This window comes from Anabrus simplex, chromosome 5 (assembly GCF_040414725.1).
Source record: "Anabrus simplex isolate iqAnaSimp1 chromosome 5, ASM4041472v1, whole genome shotgun sequence".
NCBI classification, from domain to species: domain Eukaryota; kingdom Metazoa; phylum Arthropoda; class Insecta; order Orthoptera; family Tettigoniidae; genus Anabrus; species Anabrus simplex.
This window is the reverse complement of record NC_090269.1, coordinates 448,594,754-448,615,307: the sequence shown is the minus strand read 5'-3', so window position 1 is coordinate 448,615,307 and position 20,554 is coordinate 448,594,754. Positions and strand designations below refer to the sequence as shown.

Sequence of the window (20,554 nt, the reverse complement as noted above, 5' to 3'; positions counted from 1 at the left end):
CGGGACTTTGGCACTTTACGGTTGTGCATTTTGGTCTGTGCAATGAACCAGCTACGTTTGAAAGACTGATGGAAGCAGTACTCCGAGGTCTGTCGTAGGAAACCTGCCTCGTTTACCAGGATGACGTTATTGCAATAGGTAAGACTTTCGATGAACACCTACCGAACCTGGAGGAAATCACTAAGCGACTGCTGGGAGTCAACCTCAAGATGAATGCAAAGGAAAGCCACTCTTCCGCATAAAGGTCAGTTATTTGGGAGATGTCCTTTCCAAAGACGATGTAGCCGAAGGTCCAGAGAAGATACGTGAAGTCCGCAGAGATGTACATGAACTACGGAGTTACTCATAACTATGCTCCTACTACCGATGTTTTATGTCGCACTTGCTAACGAAGCTAAACGGATGTTAAGGACGATCAGAAGACACATTTATAAAGTTGTAGCCGACAACCAACGTGACTGGGATGAACACTTGCCAATCGGTCTTCAGTCCATGAAGCGACAGGACAGACTCCGGCTTGTGTTCTCTACGGTGAGGAGCTGCATTTTCCCTGTGATCTGAAGTTCGGCAGTAGAGCACCAGACGGCTGGGGGTGACTACGTGAAGTGTTGGAGAGAAGGAATGGGTCAGATTCACTGCTTCGAACGAATAAACACAGTAGCTGCTAGTGGCCGAATGAAACTTGCTTAGACGCGCGGGCTGAAGAAGGTGGATTCGATGCCAAGGATTTGGTGTGGCGGAGGCGGCGAGATCTGCCACCTAAACTACAGCGTTTTGTGAGAGGTGTTAAACTTTATAAACCGTATTCCTTGACTTCCCTGAGGAATGCCAAAGGTGGTGCAATTCAATCGGTGGAGCAAATTCCTTGACAAATGGGTACTCGAAGACTGATAGCGAACTGATCAGGGACGGAACAGTCTTGAGGAGGGGGCAGTATTACAAGTCAAAGAGTAGTAAAAACTCACTCAGCTGGACAAGGAAACAAGGGGCGATCGCTAAGCGAAAAAGCACGAAGAAACAGAATGTGCGGCGGAATTGAGAACATTTTCTCTCTTGCTGAGTATCATGCTGTATGCCAGGGCAAGAAAATGTATGTACTCGTGAATGAAAGAAGATTTAGAAATTTACAGATTAAAATTGTTAGGATTAGCGCGAATGTGTGTGTACAGTTCACTTTGTAAGTTGGTAATGAGGTCTACATGAGATGGTGCTACAGAGATTCCTACGGAAAGGAAACTGAGTTATTAGTTCAAAGTATTTACAGGGATTAGTCAAGGCTGCAATATTTCACCTTTGCTGTTCGTAGCTTACATGGATCATCTGCAGAACAGTATAAAGTGGCAGGGAAGGATTCAGTTATAGGGAAATGTAGACAGCAGTCTGGCCTACGCTGACGACTTGGTCTTAATGGCAGATTGTGCCCAAAGCCTGCAGTCTAATATCCTGGAACTTGGAACCAGGTGCAATGAGTATGGTGTAAAAATTAGCCTTACGAGGAATAAATCGATGTCAGTAGGTAAGGAATTCAACAGAAATGGATGTCAGGTTGCTGATAAAAAGGAAGTAGATAATTTCAAGTATTTAGGGTGTGCGTTCTCCCAGGATGGTAATATAGTACGTGAGACTGAATCAAGGTGCAGTAAAGCTAATACAGCGAGCTCGCAGTTGAGGTTAACAGTATTCTGTAAGAAGGAAGTCAGCTCCAGGACGAAACTATCTTTACATCAATCTATTTTCAGACCAACTTTGCTTTCTGGGACATCTTATTCATAAGTTAGAAGTAACAGATATAAAAATAGCGAGAATGATTGCTAGTACAAACAAGTGGGTAAGAGAAGTAGCGACAGACAAGTACGACGGTGGTTGGACCCAGTTTCTACAATTTATATATAAGAGGAATAGAATCAAATGAGGCCATATCACTAGTTGCATATGGAGGATTGTGGCGACATTTAGTAAATTCACAGAGGCTTGGAGACTGAACACTGATATGCATAATGCTGTATGATGATGATGAATGTATGTACACTTAATTACAAAATTCACTCAAGTTCACAGTAAGCAGGCTATTATTCATCATAAGTTAGAGAGGACAGATGGATATGAGTTGCTTTCTTTGCTTTCATCGGAAATTCTGGAGGAAAACTACTCGAGTAACATGGATCGGTAGTTCTGGTTTTCAAAACAGAATTAAAATCCAGAATTTCATTTGACATTGAGTACCTAAACTGATTTTGGTTGTTTTTCAACAAGCTGAACACAAGTTCACACTCAGCATTGTTGTGCAATAGTCAGAACAGAAAGCATTAGCCTGCATATCCTATCATACTTAGGAACACCATCAGCTCCACGAATGTTCATCAAGCGAGCCCATTCGGTTTCATCTGTCAAATTCAACAAAAGAACAGTCAACAATATTGCACCAGCGTACCGTCAAGTAACACATAGAGAAGGGATATCAAAAATACCCTTAAAATAGCATTAGAATTAAACAGCAACATACTGACCAAACTTATTGAGCAACTTGAGGCAACCCACAGACAAAGTAGACCAAAAAAAATGTTTTTGCACGGTAAGAAATAACAGAAGTTTTGAAAGAAAAACAAGAGATATTTACTTTGTGAACAAAATGATAATTTAATTTACAATGATTCAAACAATTTAAAAACCGTTTAAAAGAAAAAGTACATTAAAAATTAATTAATTAAATAAGACTGTATTAAATATCCAAAGATCAGTTACCGTTGAGGTGAGGGATGTCCTCTAAATTCAAAGCAACCATAAATTAACTGATAAGTTAAAAAACAAGAAGCAAATTACAGGATAGTAAAATGTCCACGGACAAGAATAAACAGCTTATTTCTTTCAACTAATGCCTTTTGAAATTATGATTATTTCCTGTTTCCACAGGATTTCCCTCCCTTTAATTCACCATATAACATAGTAAGGAGAGGCCACAGGGATTCTTCCAGAGAACCGGATCTCAAAAGACATTACAGAAAAGACAATTAATGCAAATGGAACACTTGTCCAAGGACAGAAATGGGTTAACCAGGATAGGAAAACATTAAATAGGTCACAATTAGGACCCAAAAATTCATCACACTTCACTAAGATGAAAGTGCAAAGCAGCTGAAATCATTGGGGACACACCCACCTCAATCAATCACCAATCATGCAGAAGTTTTTGCTAGTTGCTTTACGTGGCCTTAATTAAGGTACAGCCACAGCATTTATCCGGTGTGAAAATCAGAAAACACAGAAAATCATCTTCAGGGGTACCGACAGTGGTATTCGAACCTACTATCCCCTGGATGCAAGCTCACAGCCGGGCGCTCCTAACCGCAAGGCCAACTCGCGCAGTCATGAAGAACTAAGAGCGAACCAGCTCAAATCATTGGGGACAAGTCCACCTCAATCCATCATCAATCATGAAGAAGAGCGAACCAGCTCAAATCATTGCGGACAAGTCCACCTCAATAAATCATCAATCATGAAGAAGAGTGAACCAGCTCAAATCACTGGGGACAAGTCCACCTCAATAAATCATCAACCATGAAGAAGAGCAAACCAGCTCAAATCACTGGGGACACATCCACCTCAACAAATCATCAATCATGAAGAAGAGCGAACCAGCTCAAATCACTGGGGACAAGTCCTCCTCAATAAATCATCAATCATGAAGAACTAAGAGCGAAACCAGCTCAAATCATTGGAGACACGTCCACCTCAATCCATCATCAATCATGGGGAACTAAGAGTGAACCAGCTCAAATCATTGGGGACATGCCCACCTCAATCCATCATCAATCATGAAGAAGAGCGAACCAGCTCAAATCATTGCGGACAAGTCCACCTCAATAAATCAGCAATCATGAAGAAGAGCGAACCAGCTCAAATCATTGGGGACATGTCCACCTCAATAAATCATCAATCATGAAGAAGAGCGAACCAGCTCAAATCACTGGGGACAAGTCCACCTCAATAAATCATCAATCATGAAGAAGAGCGAACCAGCTCAAATCACTGGGGACACGTCCACCTCAACAAATCATCAATCATGAAGAAGAGCAAACCAGCTCAAATCACTGGGGACAAGTCCTCCTCAATAAATCATCAATCATGAAGAACTAAGAGCGAAACAAGCTCAAATCATTGGGGACACGTCCACCTCAATCCATCATCAATCATGGGGAACTAAGAGTGAACCAGCTCAAATCATTGGGGACATGTCCACCTCAATCAATCATCAATCATGAAGAAGAGCGAACCAGCTCAAATCACTGGGGACACGCCCACCTCAATCAATCATCAATCCTGGAGAAGTTAGAGCGAACCTGCTCAAATCATTGGGGACACACCCACCTCAATCAATTATCAATCCTGGAGAAGTAAGAGCGAACCAGCTCAAATCATTGGTGACACGCCTACCTCAATTCATCATCAATCATGAAGAAGAGCGAACCAGCTCAAATCACTGGGGACACACCCACCTCAATCCATCATCAATCATGAAGAACTAAGAGCGAACCAGCTCAAATCACTGGGGACAAGTTCACCTCAATTCATCATCAATCATGAAGAACTAAGAGCGAACCAGCTCAAATCACTGTGGACAAGTCCACCTCAATCCATCATATATCATGAAGAACTAAGAGCGAACCAGCTCAAATCACTGGGGACACGCCCACCTCAATCAATCATCAATTCTGGAGAAGTTAGAGCGAACCTGCTCAAATCATTGGGGACACACCCACCTCAATCAATTATCAATCCTGGAGAAGTAAGAGCGAACCAGCTCAAATCATTGGGGACACACCCACCTCAATCAATCATCAATCCTGGAGAAGTTAGAGCGAACTAGCTCAAATCATTGGGGACACGCCCACCTCAATCAATCAATAATCCTGGAGAAGTAAGAGCGAACCAGCTCAAAACATTGGGGACACGCCCACAGCAATCAATTATCAATCATGAAGAAGTAAGAGCGAACCAGCTCAAATCATTGGGGACACACCCACCTCAATCAATTATCAATCCTGGAGAAGTAAGAGCAAACCAGCTCAAATCGTTGGGGACACGCCCACCTCAATCAGTCATCAATCATGAAGAAGAGCGAACCAGCTCAAATCAATGGGGACACACCCACCTCAATCAATCAATCATGAAGAAGTAAGAGCGAACCAGCCAAAATCATTGGGGACACACCCACCTCAATCCATCATCAATCATGAAGAAGTAAGAGCGAACCAGCTCAAATCATTGGGGACACACCCACCTCAATCAATTATCAATCCTGGAGAAGAGCGAACCAGCTCAAATCATTGCGGACACACCCACCACAATCAATCGTCAATCATGAAGAAGTAAGAGCGAACCAGCTCAAATCATTGCGGACAAGTCCACCTCAATCAATTTTTAAACAATTATCAGCACGGGCAACGGTTGCTATGGAGACAACATGTACGTAAGCCACAGAAGTGACCAATCACAGAATAGCAATAATTTGTAAAACAAAGAAACATCAACCGAAAATTACATTAAGAAAAAGGGACATCAGAGGAAGAAAGAGATTCTGATCCCCAGAGAAAATCCCGTGGTCTCTATCATTTCAGTGGATGACTTCCCGTTAACAACTCGGTGCCATCCAATATTAATTAGGTATCAAAATAATTTTCATAACAAGTTTCCATTTTTCTTGACGCTCAAAATAATAATAATATTAATAATAATAATAATAATAATAATAATAATAATGATAATAATAATAACAAGGAGAATCATTTCGCAGAAGAATGTAGGGTTTCAAATTTTTGTCACCAATCAGGTAGGGATTTTACACATTCATTTTACAAGATTTTTAAAGTTCAATTAACCTGAGCGTCAAACGAATATTGATGTCTAAAGGTCAACATGAAATCCGCTATCTGTATGAAGATGAAGAGACATTTCTGGCCAGCTCCAGATGGTAAAAATTAACTTGTAGAAGGTAACTTACATTGAGTCCTTGGAAAATTGCTAACGGTTTGGCGTCAGCAGAGATGCAGTTACTCACTCAGTTCCATAAAATCAGGACATAGTAAATAATTAAGCCCTCGTGCTTTATGAGTTAGCCAGGCATGGTTCGATGAGTAGACGCTCTACACACTTCCAGATTCCATGATGGCTAACAATAGATCTGCAGCTTGTCGGAGAGAGAGACACGCTCTACAGCTGGTCCAACACCGAACCGCAAAATAACATGTGACCAGAGGAAAACACACAATATTTTAACGATAGAATAGAACTCTGCGGCCGGAGTGGATGCAATTAAACTTAGCGACATAAGCCACACAGAAAATTAAAATAGAAGCAAGTTGGAATTAAATTCCCAAGGGACACGGATTTCAATGGCAAGATAGCCGGGCCAGAAATGTAGTGGGGAGAGGCTTAAGACAAATTGGTTCTGAAGCACATTTATGTCATCCTCAGCAGACTCAGCAGACTCAGCAACCTTCATCGGTAGCAATAATGGGAATCTTTCTATAAGGAATTGTAGAGAAGAAAAATGGGCGACTTCAACTTTTGAGACATCCGCAAACTTCCAGTATGTCAACATTGAGAGGGAACTTGTTAATAAGTAACCCCTGGCAGTTGATTTTTCTCTATCATTATGCTTCTTCACCAAGTCCATTCTCTGACTAGCTCATCAATGTCTCTTGGATTCTTTCGTTACAACGGATTTTATGACTTTTGGTTTAACAAACCTAGAAAGCAGTTGCTTTAAAAGGTTCGTCATTAGTTCTAACAGTTTTTGAATGTGGGGGAAGCACTCTTAAGTGCAGACTAGAGATTCTAAAATAAAGGAATAATATCATACAGGAATGCATGGTATGCCTTGTTTAAGCACGATGGCAGAGCCATAAAGTAATTTTTCACAATTTTGAATAATGTTCTTATTCTTTAGCAAGAAATGTCAGATTTTGAGACACATGCAAATTTTTGGGAGCGACCAATTCTGACAACTCTATAGTTTTCTTCTTTTTCATGGTCTTTGGAACTACCCGACTTGGTTTTTGGGATCGTAAATGACGTTAAGCTAGTAGTTCATGAACAATGAGCATTGACAAGCACCGCACCTTCTATCCTATATAAATAACAAACGTGTGCCTGTACATTGACTATCTCCGTACAGTTATCCGTTTCAGGTGTCATAATGACCACCTGTATATTTCTTCGCTTTGGTGTCTTTGTTTGTCTGTTTGTCTGTCTTTCTATAACTTGAAAATGACTTGATATATTTCCACCAAACTTCATATTTAGAATCCACCTGTCCTAGGGTAGGATTTAGGGCAAATATTGTTTCTAAATCACTGAACTCACTGGGGGTTTATATGGAACCGAATCTGTAATTTTGCAGTCCCACAAAATACACATAACCAAACTTAATGGAAATCTACCTGCCTTAATGTAAATCAATTCCTAAAATATTTTTCTCATCTGCATCATTTTGATATGAGGATTAATAAGGAAGATAACATTAATGGACCTTTTTTGGTACAAGTCCCACCGAACTTAACTCAAGACCGGGTGCGTGTACATTTTTATAACTTGCAAACTACTGGAGATATGTTAACCAAACTTCAAATTTAGCATCCACCTGTCCAAAGGTATGTTTTGAGATCCATGCCATTTCAAATTAAGGAATAGACTGGGGGTTTATTGGGAACCGAAAGAGTGATTTTACTCTCCCACAATATATACAAGACTAACTTGACTGGATATCGACCAACCTTGATGGATATTCATTTCGAAAACTTTTTCCCCATGACATTTTTCGATAGGAGGATTAATAATAGAGATATCATGAACGGTTGGTTTTGCAGGCTACGTACTGGGGACATTGGCCAAAAGGTGTTGTACGTAGAGCAGATTTTTTAAAATATCTATATAAATAAATTCGTAACTATCATGTGTCTACAATAAATAAACTTTATATTTCCACCTATTCAATACAATTTTAATGCTGTTATTCAATTCAATATGTTGTAATTGTAATTCAATATGTTGTAATTGAATAACAGCATTAAAATTGTATTGAATAGGTGGAAATATCAAGTTTATTTATTGTAATTCTTGGTTCAATACGGAAAAATGAAATTTCTTACGTTAACTATCGTGTGTCTATACAATGACTATTCTGCCAAAAGTTTCATACATTTACCCGTTTCAAGTGTATTAATGACCACCTGCATATTTGTTAGCTTTAGTTTCCTGAAAGTCCTCATTTTTACCCCTTCCCTCAAAGCACTGTCTGCCAGACGAGCTAGAAAATTGAAATTTGGCAAAATGTTATGTCTTAGCCTATAATCGACGGAAAGCAACCATGATTTTTAAACATTTCATTTTTACCCCGAAAAGTTTTGGAGTATTGAGGTAATTTTAATGTCAGTGCAGACCTTTAATTCGAGGTATTTCGCGGATAAACTGTAAGTTGTACCACAAAATGGATGGCACAATCTCGGTTCAATTTGAACTGATCTACAAGTTTGGTATTACGATGTTTTTTGGTAGCTCTCTCCCTTATACATTAGATTAGGCTGTATTTCAGTATTGTTCGTAAATTTGGTGATTTGTATACATTTGTTTCATTGTTTGACACACTTATCGACTTTACTTCACACTTTGGCACCAATCGAAGGCCATACTGGTACCAAATTTCATGATTCTAGCTTTACGTAAGTATCCAAAAAATAATATAAAGAGTTAAAAATGTACCTAAATTTCACCCTATTCAAATTTTTAAACTCAATTTAACCCATAAGTATGGAAGATACTAGAAACTGTTTTAGAATTAAACATGTAGAAGGGAAAAAGATGCGTCTGATAGCCCAAGCCGTTTGTAGATATAATGTACGTTTAGGAGCAGTGAATTTCGAAGTGGAGGTCCGCACTCTTAAACGTGCTCATGCTTATCTCTTGTCTATATATATATATATATACGCAAGTCGGCCTGGAGCAATTTGTATAAAGGTATAAAATTGAAATTGGATGTGAATTAATGAGGCACTTCTAGAAATCCCAGAAATTAGAAACTTGGTGCCGGAGAAGCTGATGGCCCCAGCATCCCTAGAAAAATCGAAAATCCTCACACTTCCCTGAAGGGGCACATTGGGGGGCTTCAAATTTTGGGCTCAGCTTAAGAATGCAGTTGTATAATTTATCCAAAGTGACAACCTATAGGTTTCATGGGCTTAAAAATTTTCAGGAATTTCCTCATTTTTATCCCCGTTCCCCCCAATCAAGATGGTGGTGGAATCAGCCAGATGAGGTAGAAAAATTAAATTTGGAGAAATTATAGCTTTTAGCCTGTAAACGACAGAAACATTCCAAGGTTTTCATAATTTTCACCTTTTTCTCCTGAAAAATATTGTAATATGGACGCAATTTCAATGACCGTGGAGACGTTTTTCTTGAGGTATTTTTGGCTAAACGGTAAGTCGTATCACAAAACGGATGGCACAATCTCTGTTCAATTTGGAGCAATCTACAATTGTGGTCTTATCACATTTCATCGTATCTCTATCCACTGTATGTTAAATTAGTCTCTTTTTCTCGATTATACCTCCATTCTGCTCTTTGTATATGCATAATCACTTATGCGAAATACAGAATCATCTAATTCTGCACGAACATCGGCCCACCCAGTATCCGAACGTGAGCCAAATTCTATGTTTGTAGCTGTCATATCAGTATGCGAGAGTAATGCACTGTGAGAAAACCTTACCCAAATTTCACCCTATTCAACGTTTCTAACTAAATTTTACCCACAAATAGATGAGACAGGATAAAATATCTTAAGACCAGCAAAATTTTTCAGGCATTAGATACTAAACTTATGGTGCAGTAGATTTCACACTTGTCAGCTCCGGCTTTCTTGGGAATAGGTATAACAACATTCTGCCGAAAATCAGATGGCACTTCTCCCGTCTCATATATCTTACACACTAAATGGAATAACCTTGCCATACTGGTTTCTCCTAAGGCACAAAGTAATTCAGAAGGAATGTCATCAATTCCAGGTGCCTTGTCCCTATTTAGGTCTCTCACACCTCTGTCAAACTCTGACCTCAAAATTGGGTCTCCCATTTCATCTGCATCAACAGACTCTTCTTGTTCCAGAACCAAATCATCTACATCTTTAGCTTGATACAACTGTTGCACATGTTCCCGACATTTGTCTGCTTTGTCTTCTTTCTACAGAAGTGGTCCATCTGAGTTCTTAATATTCATACATCCAAACTTCCTTTCTCTAGAGGTTTCATTGATTATCCTGTATGCAGCATCTACCTGTTCTAGGACCATACAACCTGCGACATCCTTGCACTTCTACTTCGGCCGTTCTTCCTTAGCTACCTTGCACTTCTTCAGTCGTTCTTCCTTAGCTACCTTGCACTTTCTATCCACTTCATTCTTTAATTGCCTGTATTCTTTTCTGCCCTCTTCATATCTAGCATTCTTGTATTTTCATTGTTCATCAATCAGGTATAGTACCTCCTGAGATATCCACTGATTCTTTGTTGATCTTTTCTTCCTTCCTTTCTTTAGCAGCCCTACTTTCAATTTTCATGACTCTCCACTCTTCGTCTATTGTGTTTCCTTCATCCTTTTCATTTAGCCCTTGTGCAAAATGTTTCCTGGAAACAATCCTTCACTCTTTTCTTTCAACATGTCTAGATCCCATTGTACTTGCATTTTTTGCTTTCTTCAATTTCTTCAACTTCAGATGGCATTTCATGACCAACAATTTGTGGTCAGAGTCCACGTCTGCTCCTAGGAAAGTTTTGCAATCCAACACGTGGTTTCTGAATCTCTGCCTAATAACAATTAAGTCTATCTCATATCTTCCAGTGTCTCCAGGTCTCGTCCATGTGTACAGCCGTCGTTTGTAGTATTTGAACCAAGTATTAGAAAGGACTAAATTATCATCAGAGCCGAATTCAACCAGACGACTTTATATTTTGTTCCTTTGTCCCAGTCCGAATTCTCCTACTGTATTACCTTCTCTTCCTTGGCCTATCACGGCCTTCCAGTCTACGATCACAATAAGATTGTGGTCACCTTTTAAATATATTTGATCTCTTATCTCTTCATATATTCATTTGATTTCCTCATCCACAGAACTAGTAGGCATATAGACTTGCACTATTATGGAGGGCATTGCTTTGGTATCTATCTTGACGACAGTAATTCTTTTACTATGCTGGTCGTAGTAGCTTACAGGCTGCCCTACTTTCTTTTTTATTATTAAACCAACTCCTGCATTTCCCCTGTTTGATTTTATGTTGATAATTCTGTAGTCGCCTGATGAAAAATCCCGTTCATCTCGCCAACGCACTTCACTTACAACAACTACATCCAACTATAGTCTATCCATCTCCCATTTCAGATTCTCTAATCTAGCACAACTATTCAAACTTCTAACATTCCACGCTCTAACTTGCAGAATGTCAGTATCCACCTTCCTGATGATCAGTCCGTCTCGTGCAGTCCTCACCCGGAGATCTGAATGGGGGATAGTCTACCTCCACAGTATTTTTATCGGGAGGAAGCCATCAACCATACAACATTCATTCACAGAGAGCTGCACGTCCTTGGGAGATAGTTACGGCTGTAGTTTCCCGTTGCTTTCAGCCTGTAGCAGTACCAACACAACTAAGCCATGTTGAGTATTATTTCAAGGCCATATCAATCATCTAGACTGCCACCCTTAGAACTTCCGAACGGCTGCTACACCATTTTGATGAATATCGGGTGAAATTCTATGAGTAGTAACAAGAGCAGAGTCTCTCAGTGTGTTCTAGGCTGAATGGAATTTCACAATTCATATTTCTGCTTACACCATCATAGATAGCAGATGATCAGATTCATTAGATTATTATTTTCACCACGATCAAGTCTATAAATATGAAGACCACAGAGGAGTGGCACAACGTGATATCTCAAGGCCATGTGTCTTCCCACAAGTCAGCAATTAATAAATTTTATTAATCTTCATCCACAAGTCAGCAATTAAGAAATTATATTAATCTGCAAAACGTGTTCTTATATGATTCGGTGCCAAATTCAAATGGAAAATCTTTCAGACATTTTGAAAGAAGTCATTTTAGTTGCTGTATGATATCTATAGACTGCTGAAATGAGAGTCAGGAGGATACAGCGCTGGAGGTGAGATATAAAAAAGAAGACGGGAAGCAGCAGATACTGTAAGAACCTGTCGACTGTATCCTTCAAAAGCTTCTGAGTCCTATGATACTCAACAGACGAAGCTACTTATGCAATGGACTGTCCTCTGCCCTCTACATGAAGATAAATGTTTGTATGCAAAATTCCTGTTGCTTTCCTGGTTACAGAGTGCCTCTCCACAATATATTATAGAAGAAAGCAAAATTAATCAACATCCAAAAATAGAAATATGTACTGTGGAATAATAATTTTCATAAGGAACATTTTTATTGGTGGTCATATTATAAGATTGTTTTCTAAATTAGCACATTGTGTGCTGTTACATAAGAATTATGAGGAAACAGGAAAATTTGAAGATCAAAGACCTGATATGTAAGAGCGTTCTCAAGATGTGCCCATGGCTCTTCTATGACATGAGAGAATATAAGCTGGTACTGGATGGTTCTGCGGACTTAAGCGAATATTTCTTAACACTAGTTGTGAACATGCAGTAGGAACAAGTCAATGCACCACACAACAGCCGAGTCAACTAAAAAAAGATAACCTTTCAGAATTTATAATTTCCAACACGAATGTGGTTTGAAGTCAAACCTTAGACCATGACTAACTATAGCAGAACCTACTGATACAAGGCAGAGAGCACAAGTCTGAGCTAATACAATCATTTCACAAGGAGCACGGGAGTGACAATCAATGATCATTTCAAGCAATGACCAACAAAGGTGTCACAGCAAAAACATAACTACCAAATACCCCCAATGGCACACCCACAGTTAAAAGCACACTACTGCATTGAACGTTTAATAACAGGATATACATTGGGCGCTACTCTGTTACATTACTGTTACAATAACGATTCTGAAATAAAATTACATTATTATTTACCTACACTTAGAACTAGTAAATTTACTTACGCAAAGAATTGTTAACACATTTTAAACTTCCCTTGTAGTTGTCCATTTTATTACTTTATACTAATTATATGCTAATTATGCACCAATTATACTAACTGTGTAAATATGTTTGCAATCAACACAGTACAAGCACTCGACTGACAGTGAGCGCTAAAATGAGAAGTAGGAAATGGCAACAATCAGCCAGTATGACCACAACACTGGAACAAACTTCAAATCAAAACCATGGTATTGTGTTATGCTTACACCATTGTGGAAATTTTAGCTCAAAACTATGATATCTAAGATGAGAATCTACTGCACTGAATGTTTCACTTCTACAACCCTTCTGCTTTGGCGTCCACAAATGGGGGAAATTGACTTAACACACAATATAACTGGATAGATCATAAGAAATGAAATCTAACCGAATAAACAATTTAAAAAATGACAATATTCTTTGTGTTATCATGCTACTGAATTGAGCCACCAATATACTGATTAATGAATCTGAATTATGTAACTCGAAATAGTTGTATTGTTTTCAATGTCCATAAAAATGTAACAATTTTAAATTTGTATATTTTGTTTATAATCTATAAACATGGCTTCCTCTGTGTATCACTGTTGGTACACATATACAAAATTTCTGAGAATATCTGGAGGTAATAGTGGCAGATGACATTTCAGACTATAGAAATATGATGAACAAATGATTCAGTGACAGTGAAAGAAAGAATACATTTTTCACTGTTGCTTAAATGCATTATAAACAAATACACTTCAGAAATATCTAGATCTACCAGATTTTTGCAGATATATATTCAATAGAACTATATCAAGGAACATTAATATGACTGTAAGTTCCTGAATAATTTAATTTAACCAATAGATCTTTAATATATTCACGTATAAACATAACCTTGTATAGAAAGAATTAAATTGATGAAAAAGGACAACTTTTTGAGATAAAATATCCACAACCGAACACAATAGTGAATAGGTACAGTATATTCCTTTTCTGTATAGCGTTTGTGGTGTACGTACTTTGTTTCTTCTTTGATGTATGGCAGGAGCTGATCAACAGTGTGTTGTTCTATGAATATTTCCTCCTTAAAGTCTCCAGAATGCTATAAGTAAGAAATAAGAAAAGTTAGAATAAGGAAGTGAGGAAAAAACATAAACAAGGAACATCTGAGAAAATAATTTTCATATAAGTATATGTAATTTATCTCCCAATGTAAAAATATAAGAATGGAAAGGAAGTGATAAGAGAGATAAGAACATGAAAAGAAAAACATGACAGGATAGCACTAGACGAGGTAGCAATAGAATAGGAGAAACATGACAGGACAAAGACTGTCTCCAAAACATTACCCAATACCATTCCTTGCTCCATTTTGTCTTTCTGTTGATCACCATTTCCACAGTCACAGTCCTGCGCCTCCAACCTTCTATACGTGACTTGACTTGTCATTTCTTTGCTCCTTTCCATTTTCCTACATGCAGCTTGTCTCCCTCCTTCAAGTCTTCACAGCCCAAACTTTGCAACATCTCTATAATGCAGCTCTTTTGTCAGAAATCACCCACAAGAAATAGAGCTGTTTCTGTGGATAATTTCCTGTTCTCTAACCATGTAATCCAGGTGATGGTCCCATGGTGTGGCCCTGCTGGGGATATAAATGCCCTCTCCTTTACAACCCCTAAATAACCTGACATAATCATTACAGGATCAAATTAAGCTTCAACTACTCTAATGCCCTTTATTCTACTTTCTAAAAATATTGCCATCCCAATATCTAGTTCAACAGCATTTATTTTAGTCAGTAATTTCCCATGATCTGCCCCATCAAAAACCTTAGGTACGTCAATCATGATAAGGACCATTAGACCTCCTGAATCTAAAATATCTGCTTTATCTAGCTCAAATCCCATATGTTGCACTACAGTACAAACTTGAACTACCTTCTGTCAAACCAGTTAGTCATTTTGTAAGTGTGTATAACACAATCATAAAGAATGCTTTCCAAGAGCTTGCATGCAACAACAGTCAAGATGACTAGAATGTAAATATTATCAAACTCAGCAGCATTTCTAAATTTAAAGTTTTGTATCTTACTGGGCTGAATTTGCTGGCGAGATCTAGTGTTTACAGTACATTATGTCTCCTGGAATGTGCTAGAAAAACGTTACTTTCTATGTTCTGTCACAGTCTCTTTGACAATAGTAAAGTGACTAAGGTATGAGCAGCTATAAATGGTGTGAAAATGTAGCTCATAGATTTGGTTGTTCCATGAATTTCAGTGGGTTTGGCTGACTGATATGCAATAGCAACTTCTGGCTCAGTCAGGAAAGCAACAGGAAACTACCTTGCTCCTCATTTCTGCAGTTTTTATGCCTAGGCCGTCTATGACAACTATTGGTTGATGATCCACCCAGCCTTCAGACTGAGTGTCTATGTGGAAATGGGTGAAACTGTCATCTGTGTCAGGTACTGCAGAAGGACATGATCGTAACACTTTTTCTGTGCCTTCTCCATGATGGGAGCGATACCCAGTGCTCATGAACGGTGTGATACAGGAGTGCAATGCCCATCAACTGGGTGTACATAAAAAGGTGCTCAATACCTTTGTCAATCTGTTGACATTCAACACCGTACACATCAACAGAACGTACTAACATGCAGTATATTTTGGACTTCGGATATAGTGACATCTTCAGTCACAGAGTATGACTGCAAATTCCCGCGATCTTTATATTTTTTTTTTTTTTGCTATTCGCTTTACATCGCACCTACACAGATAGGTCTATGGCGATGATGGGATAGGAAAGGCCTAGGAAGTGGAAGCCTGGTGTGAAAATGGAAAACCTTTAGGGCTGGCAACAGTGGGGCTCAAACCCACTATCTTCCGATTACTGGACACTGGCCTCACTTAACCGACTGCAGATACTGAAAGGCCAGTCAAGCTAGCGTTGCTTGAACAGTCCAACGTACTTAACACGCACCGTACAAGTAAAACTCGATCATTTCTTCAAATAAATATTTCAACAGGGACCAAAACACCCACTTGACCATCTTTTGGATTCAGTTGATTACCATACTAACATAACTAAACACTGACATCAACTATCTTTTACACCTCAACATTTTATCATTAGCAACGTCTCCCACAAGAAGTCCCACCTTCCTTTCTACAAGTTTCTGATAAATCAACCGCATATATTTTAACACATTCGATACGTTCACACTTCTATTTTAAATATTGACATTGATCTTATTATCTTGAACTTATGTTATGGGCGTGGAACAAATATCCCCCTTGGATGATTGTGCTTTTACACTCAAGGCCATCATAGTCCTAATGGTGTACAAGAAGAGGATCCATTTTGGTTTTAAATGCTCAAATATTCAAGATTAACCACATTATAATCTTCAAAACTGTTAATTCACAGAATTTTTTAACATACTTTCTGTGGAATACCCTCACTTTAGATGTTGTAGTATAACATTTTATGAGATCATTGTTCAACATTTTACTCTATAGTTTATAAGATTAGAAAGATCCCCATCCAAAAATTTTAAGATTGATATAGGCTGACGATGCCCGTAAAAACAGAGTGAAACATGTACCTATGACTCTTAAGTATTATGTATAAATTTTAACCACATGGAACAGTGGATTTTACTGTATTGTATTGAACAGGTGGATCTATAAATATTGTTATAATATTTGTAATATACACATTCCATTTCCGTGAGAAAATTTCTGCATCCATTATATAATTTCTCAGCCATGATTCAGCTCCTATTACAAAATCTGGTGAGTATACATCTATTAAATTACTTAATTCTATTCCTTTCTTTACAATGCTTCTACAGTTGAGCACTAACATTTTTATGTCATCCCTACTTGATTTCCAGTTCCCTGTTGCCTTAACACTGCTCCCTATGCCACCCCATTTCCCTGAATATACCTCCCTATAAACCTCCCCACGGACATAAGCACTAAATCATATGAACACTTTTTGTATCTCCAATGCTATTGAAATAATGTTAGAGGTTGTTTGAACCACTGACAAGTGTTAAAACAGTTCTACATCTTTTGACATATAGTGAGAAATATAAATCCTACATTCTCAGCATAGAGTTTGTTTACAGACAGATTAAAATACCTTGAAATACCTGAAGCACGTTCTCTACTCCGGTTTTGCTGAACTCAAAAGTGCTACATGATGACTTGAGGTAGTTCCGTGTCAATCAACATCTTTCAATGCTTCCAAGTATAAAAATTTAAAAAATCATGAAAGAAGCAGCCTTATCAGTTATACTCCAGGGAAATACGTGATGTGGGCCACACTGAAGGCAGCTACAAATGAAATGTTTTACGAGTACAAGGATGTTATGTAGTGTTCTGTGAAGAACTGAAGTGATGAGAACACCATCAGTGCTGAGCCAGCAGTGTTGACAAGTAATCTGCTGTTTCAGAGCCTCTTTCATGAACTAGTAAGAGACCTTTAACTTTCTCACTTGGACTCATAAAACCTGGTCAACATAAAAGGGACAGTGATCGAAAGCTTACATTCTAATATGTCAATTTACTAATAGAAGTGAATTAAAGCATAAAAGACTAGAAGATACCAACCTAACGCATAGAACAGAATGAACAGCAGCCAAACTAAGGAAAGGAAGAAGAAAGCAATGCACAAAGAGGAAAGGAGAATAATGACAAACAGCACAGAAAGGAGAACTTTAATTTGCCTAAGTCATCATAGACCGAGAGCCCACTAAAAGGGCAGATTAGAGACAATTTTCTCAGAAATCACTCAAGAGCCTTTAGACCTGGATATTCATTCAACACAGACACTTTCCTATATTGGAGGAATAAAATGAGCTCATCGCAATTATGCCTTCCGAAAGGAATTCAACATCTGAGCAAGATACCTCTTCTGGGAGAAGTTACATTGCACATTAGAGGTGACCCTGCCCTTCCCTTAACACACACTTCCTCCAGCAGACTGTGAATGTGAGGGTAACCCAGAGTTATCACACCTGCATTGAAGTTCTCTTTAGCAGTTGTGGTGATAAAGGTGGTATCATAGTAGTGATGGTGATTAGGGTTTTAAGAAACACAGGCCACCATCCTCTATTAAAATCAAGATGATGTGCAAACACTAAACCACAGAAATGGCAAAGAGACATTGATACATACATACATACATACATACATACATACATACATACATACATACATACATACATACATACATACATACATACATACATACATACATACATACATATATCATCATTATAGACTGTTATGCTGTTCAGCGTTCGGCCTGCAAGCCTCTGTGAATTTACTAAACGCCACCACAATACTCTATTTGTAACTAGTGCTATGGCCTCACTTAATTCTATACCTCTCACCTTTAAATCATTAGAAACTGAGTCTAAACATCGTCGTCTTGGTCTACCTCTAATTCCCTTACACTCCATAGCAGAGTCCATTATCTCCTAGGTAACCTATTGTCCTCCATTCGCCCCACATTACCCCACCACTGAAGCCAGTTTATGCTTACAGCTTCATCCATCGAGTTCATTCCTAAATTAGCCTTTATCCCCTCATTCCAAACACCCTCCTGCCACTGCTCCCACCTATTTGTACTAGCAATCATTCTTGCTACTTTCATGTCTGTTACTTCTAACTTATGAATAAGATATCCTGAGTCCACCCAGCTTTCGCACCCGTAAAGCAAAGTTGCTCTGAAAACAGACCGATGTAAAGATAGTTTTGTCTGGGAGCTGACTTCCTTCTTACTTAATGCTGTTGGTCGCAACTGCGAACTCACTGCATTAGCTTTACGACAATTCAATCTCGCTTACTATATTACTGTACTGAGAGAAAACACAACCTGAATACTTGAAATTATCGACCTGTTCCAGCTCTGTATCACCAAGCTGACATTCAATTCTGTTGAATTTCTTACCTACTGACATCAATTTAGTCTTTCAAAGGCTAATTTTCATACCATACTCATTGCACCTATTTTCAAGTTTCAAGATACTAGACTGCAGGCTTTCGGCACAATCTGCCATTAAGACCAAGTCATCAACATAAGCCAGACTGCTTACTACATTTCCACCAAACTGAATCCCTCCCTGCCATTTTATACCTTTCAGCAGAAAATCCATGTAAACTACGGACAGCAAAGGTGGAAGATTAGAGCCTTGTCTAACACCTGTAAGGACCCTGAACCAAGAACTCATTCTACCATCAATTCTCAATGAAGCCAAATTGTCAACATAAATGCATTTGATTGATTTTAATAACCTACATTTAATACCATAGTCCCCCAGTATGGTGAACATCTTTTCCCTTGGTACCCTGTCATGTGCTTTCTCTAGATCTACAAAACATAAACAAAAATGCTATTCCTCTCGTAGGATTATTCAATTACCTGGCACATACTGAAAATCTGATCCTGACAGCCTCTCCATGGTCTGAAATGACACTGGTTTTCATCCAACTTCCTCTCAACCAATGATCGCACCCTCCCTTCCAAGATGCCAGTGAATACTTTGTCTGGTATACAAATCAATGAGATACCTCGATAGTTGTTGCAATCCTTCCTGTTCCCCTGCTTATAGATAGGTGCAACTACTGCTTTTGTCCAATCTGAAGGTACCTTACCAACACTCCATGCTAATCTTACTCTCTATGAAGCCATTTCATCCCTGCCTTCCCACTATACTTCACCATTTCAGGTCCACCTGTTGCTTTATGACAATGGAGTTTATTTACCATCCTTTCCACTTCCTCAAGCATAATTTTACCACCATCATTTTCCTCCTCCCCATGAGCTTGGCTGTTCGCAACACCACCAGCAAGATTTCCTTTTACGTTGAGAAGCTGTTCAAAATATTCCCTCCACCTCTCCAGTGATTCCCAGGGATCTATTATGAGTTCATCTGAATTACTCAAAACACTATTCATTTACTTTTCTCCTCCTTTCCTAAGATTCTTTATTAGTGTCCAGAAAGGTTTCCCTGCTGTTTGGCCTAGCCTTTCCAGATTATTACCAAAATCCTCCCACAACTTTTTTTTTTGGATTCAATAACTATTTGTTTTGCTCTGTTTCTTTCCTCTAAGTACAAATCCCTGTCTGCCTCAGCCCTTGTTTGAAGCCATTTCTGATAAGCCTTCTTTTTACTTTTACAAGCTGCTCTCACTTCATCATTCCACCAAGTTGTTTGCCTTTTTCCATTTTTATACACAGTTGAGTTGTTCCTAGGCATTCCCTTGCTGTTTCCACTACAGCATCCCTGTATGCCACCCATTCACTTTCTATATCCTGAACCTGCTTACTGTCTACAGTTCGAAACTTCTCACTAATCATATCCATGTACTTCCGTCTAATTTCCTCGTCCTGGAGAT

The 20,554-nt window shown here is 38.7% G+C and overlaps 1 protein-coding gene across 1 annotated transcript in view; it reads right to left on the bottom strand.

The window, feature by feature from the left end:
- Window positions 1–20,554, bottom strand: part of LOC137501037 (uncharacterized) — a 58,678-nt gene that overhangs the window by 9,935 nt on the left and 28,189 nt on the right. The window contains exon 4 of the mRNA XM_068227897.1: window positions 14,103–14,248. Coding sequence (XP_068083998.1) covers window positions 14,103–14,248 — 146 coding nt within the window. The remainder of the gene's footprint in view (window positions 1–14,102; window positions 14,249–20,554) is intronic.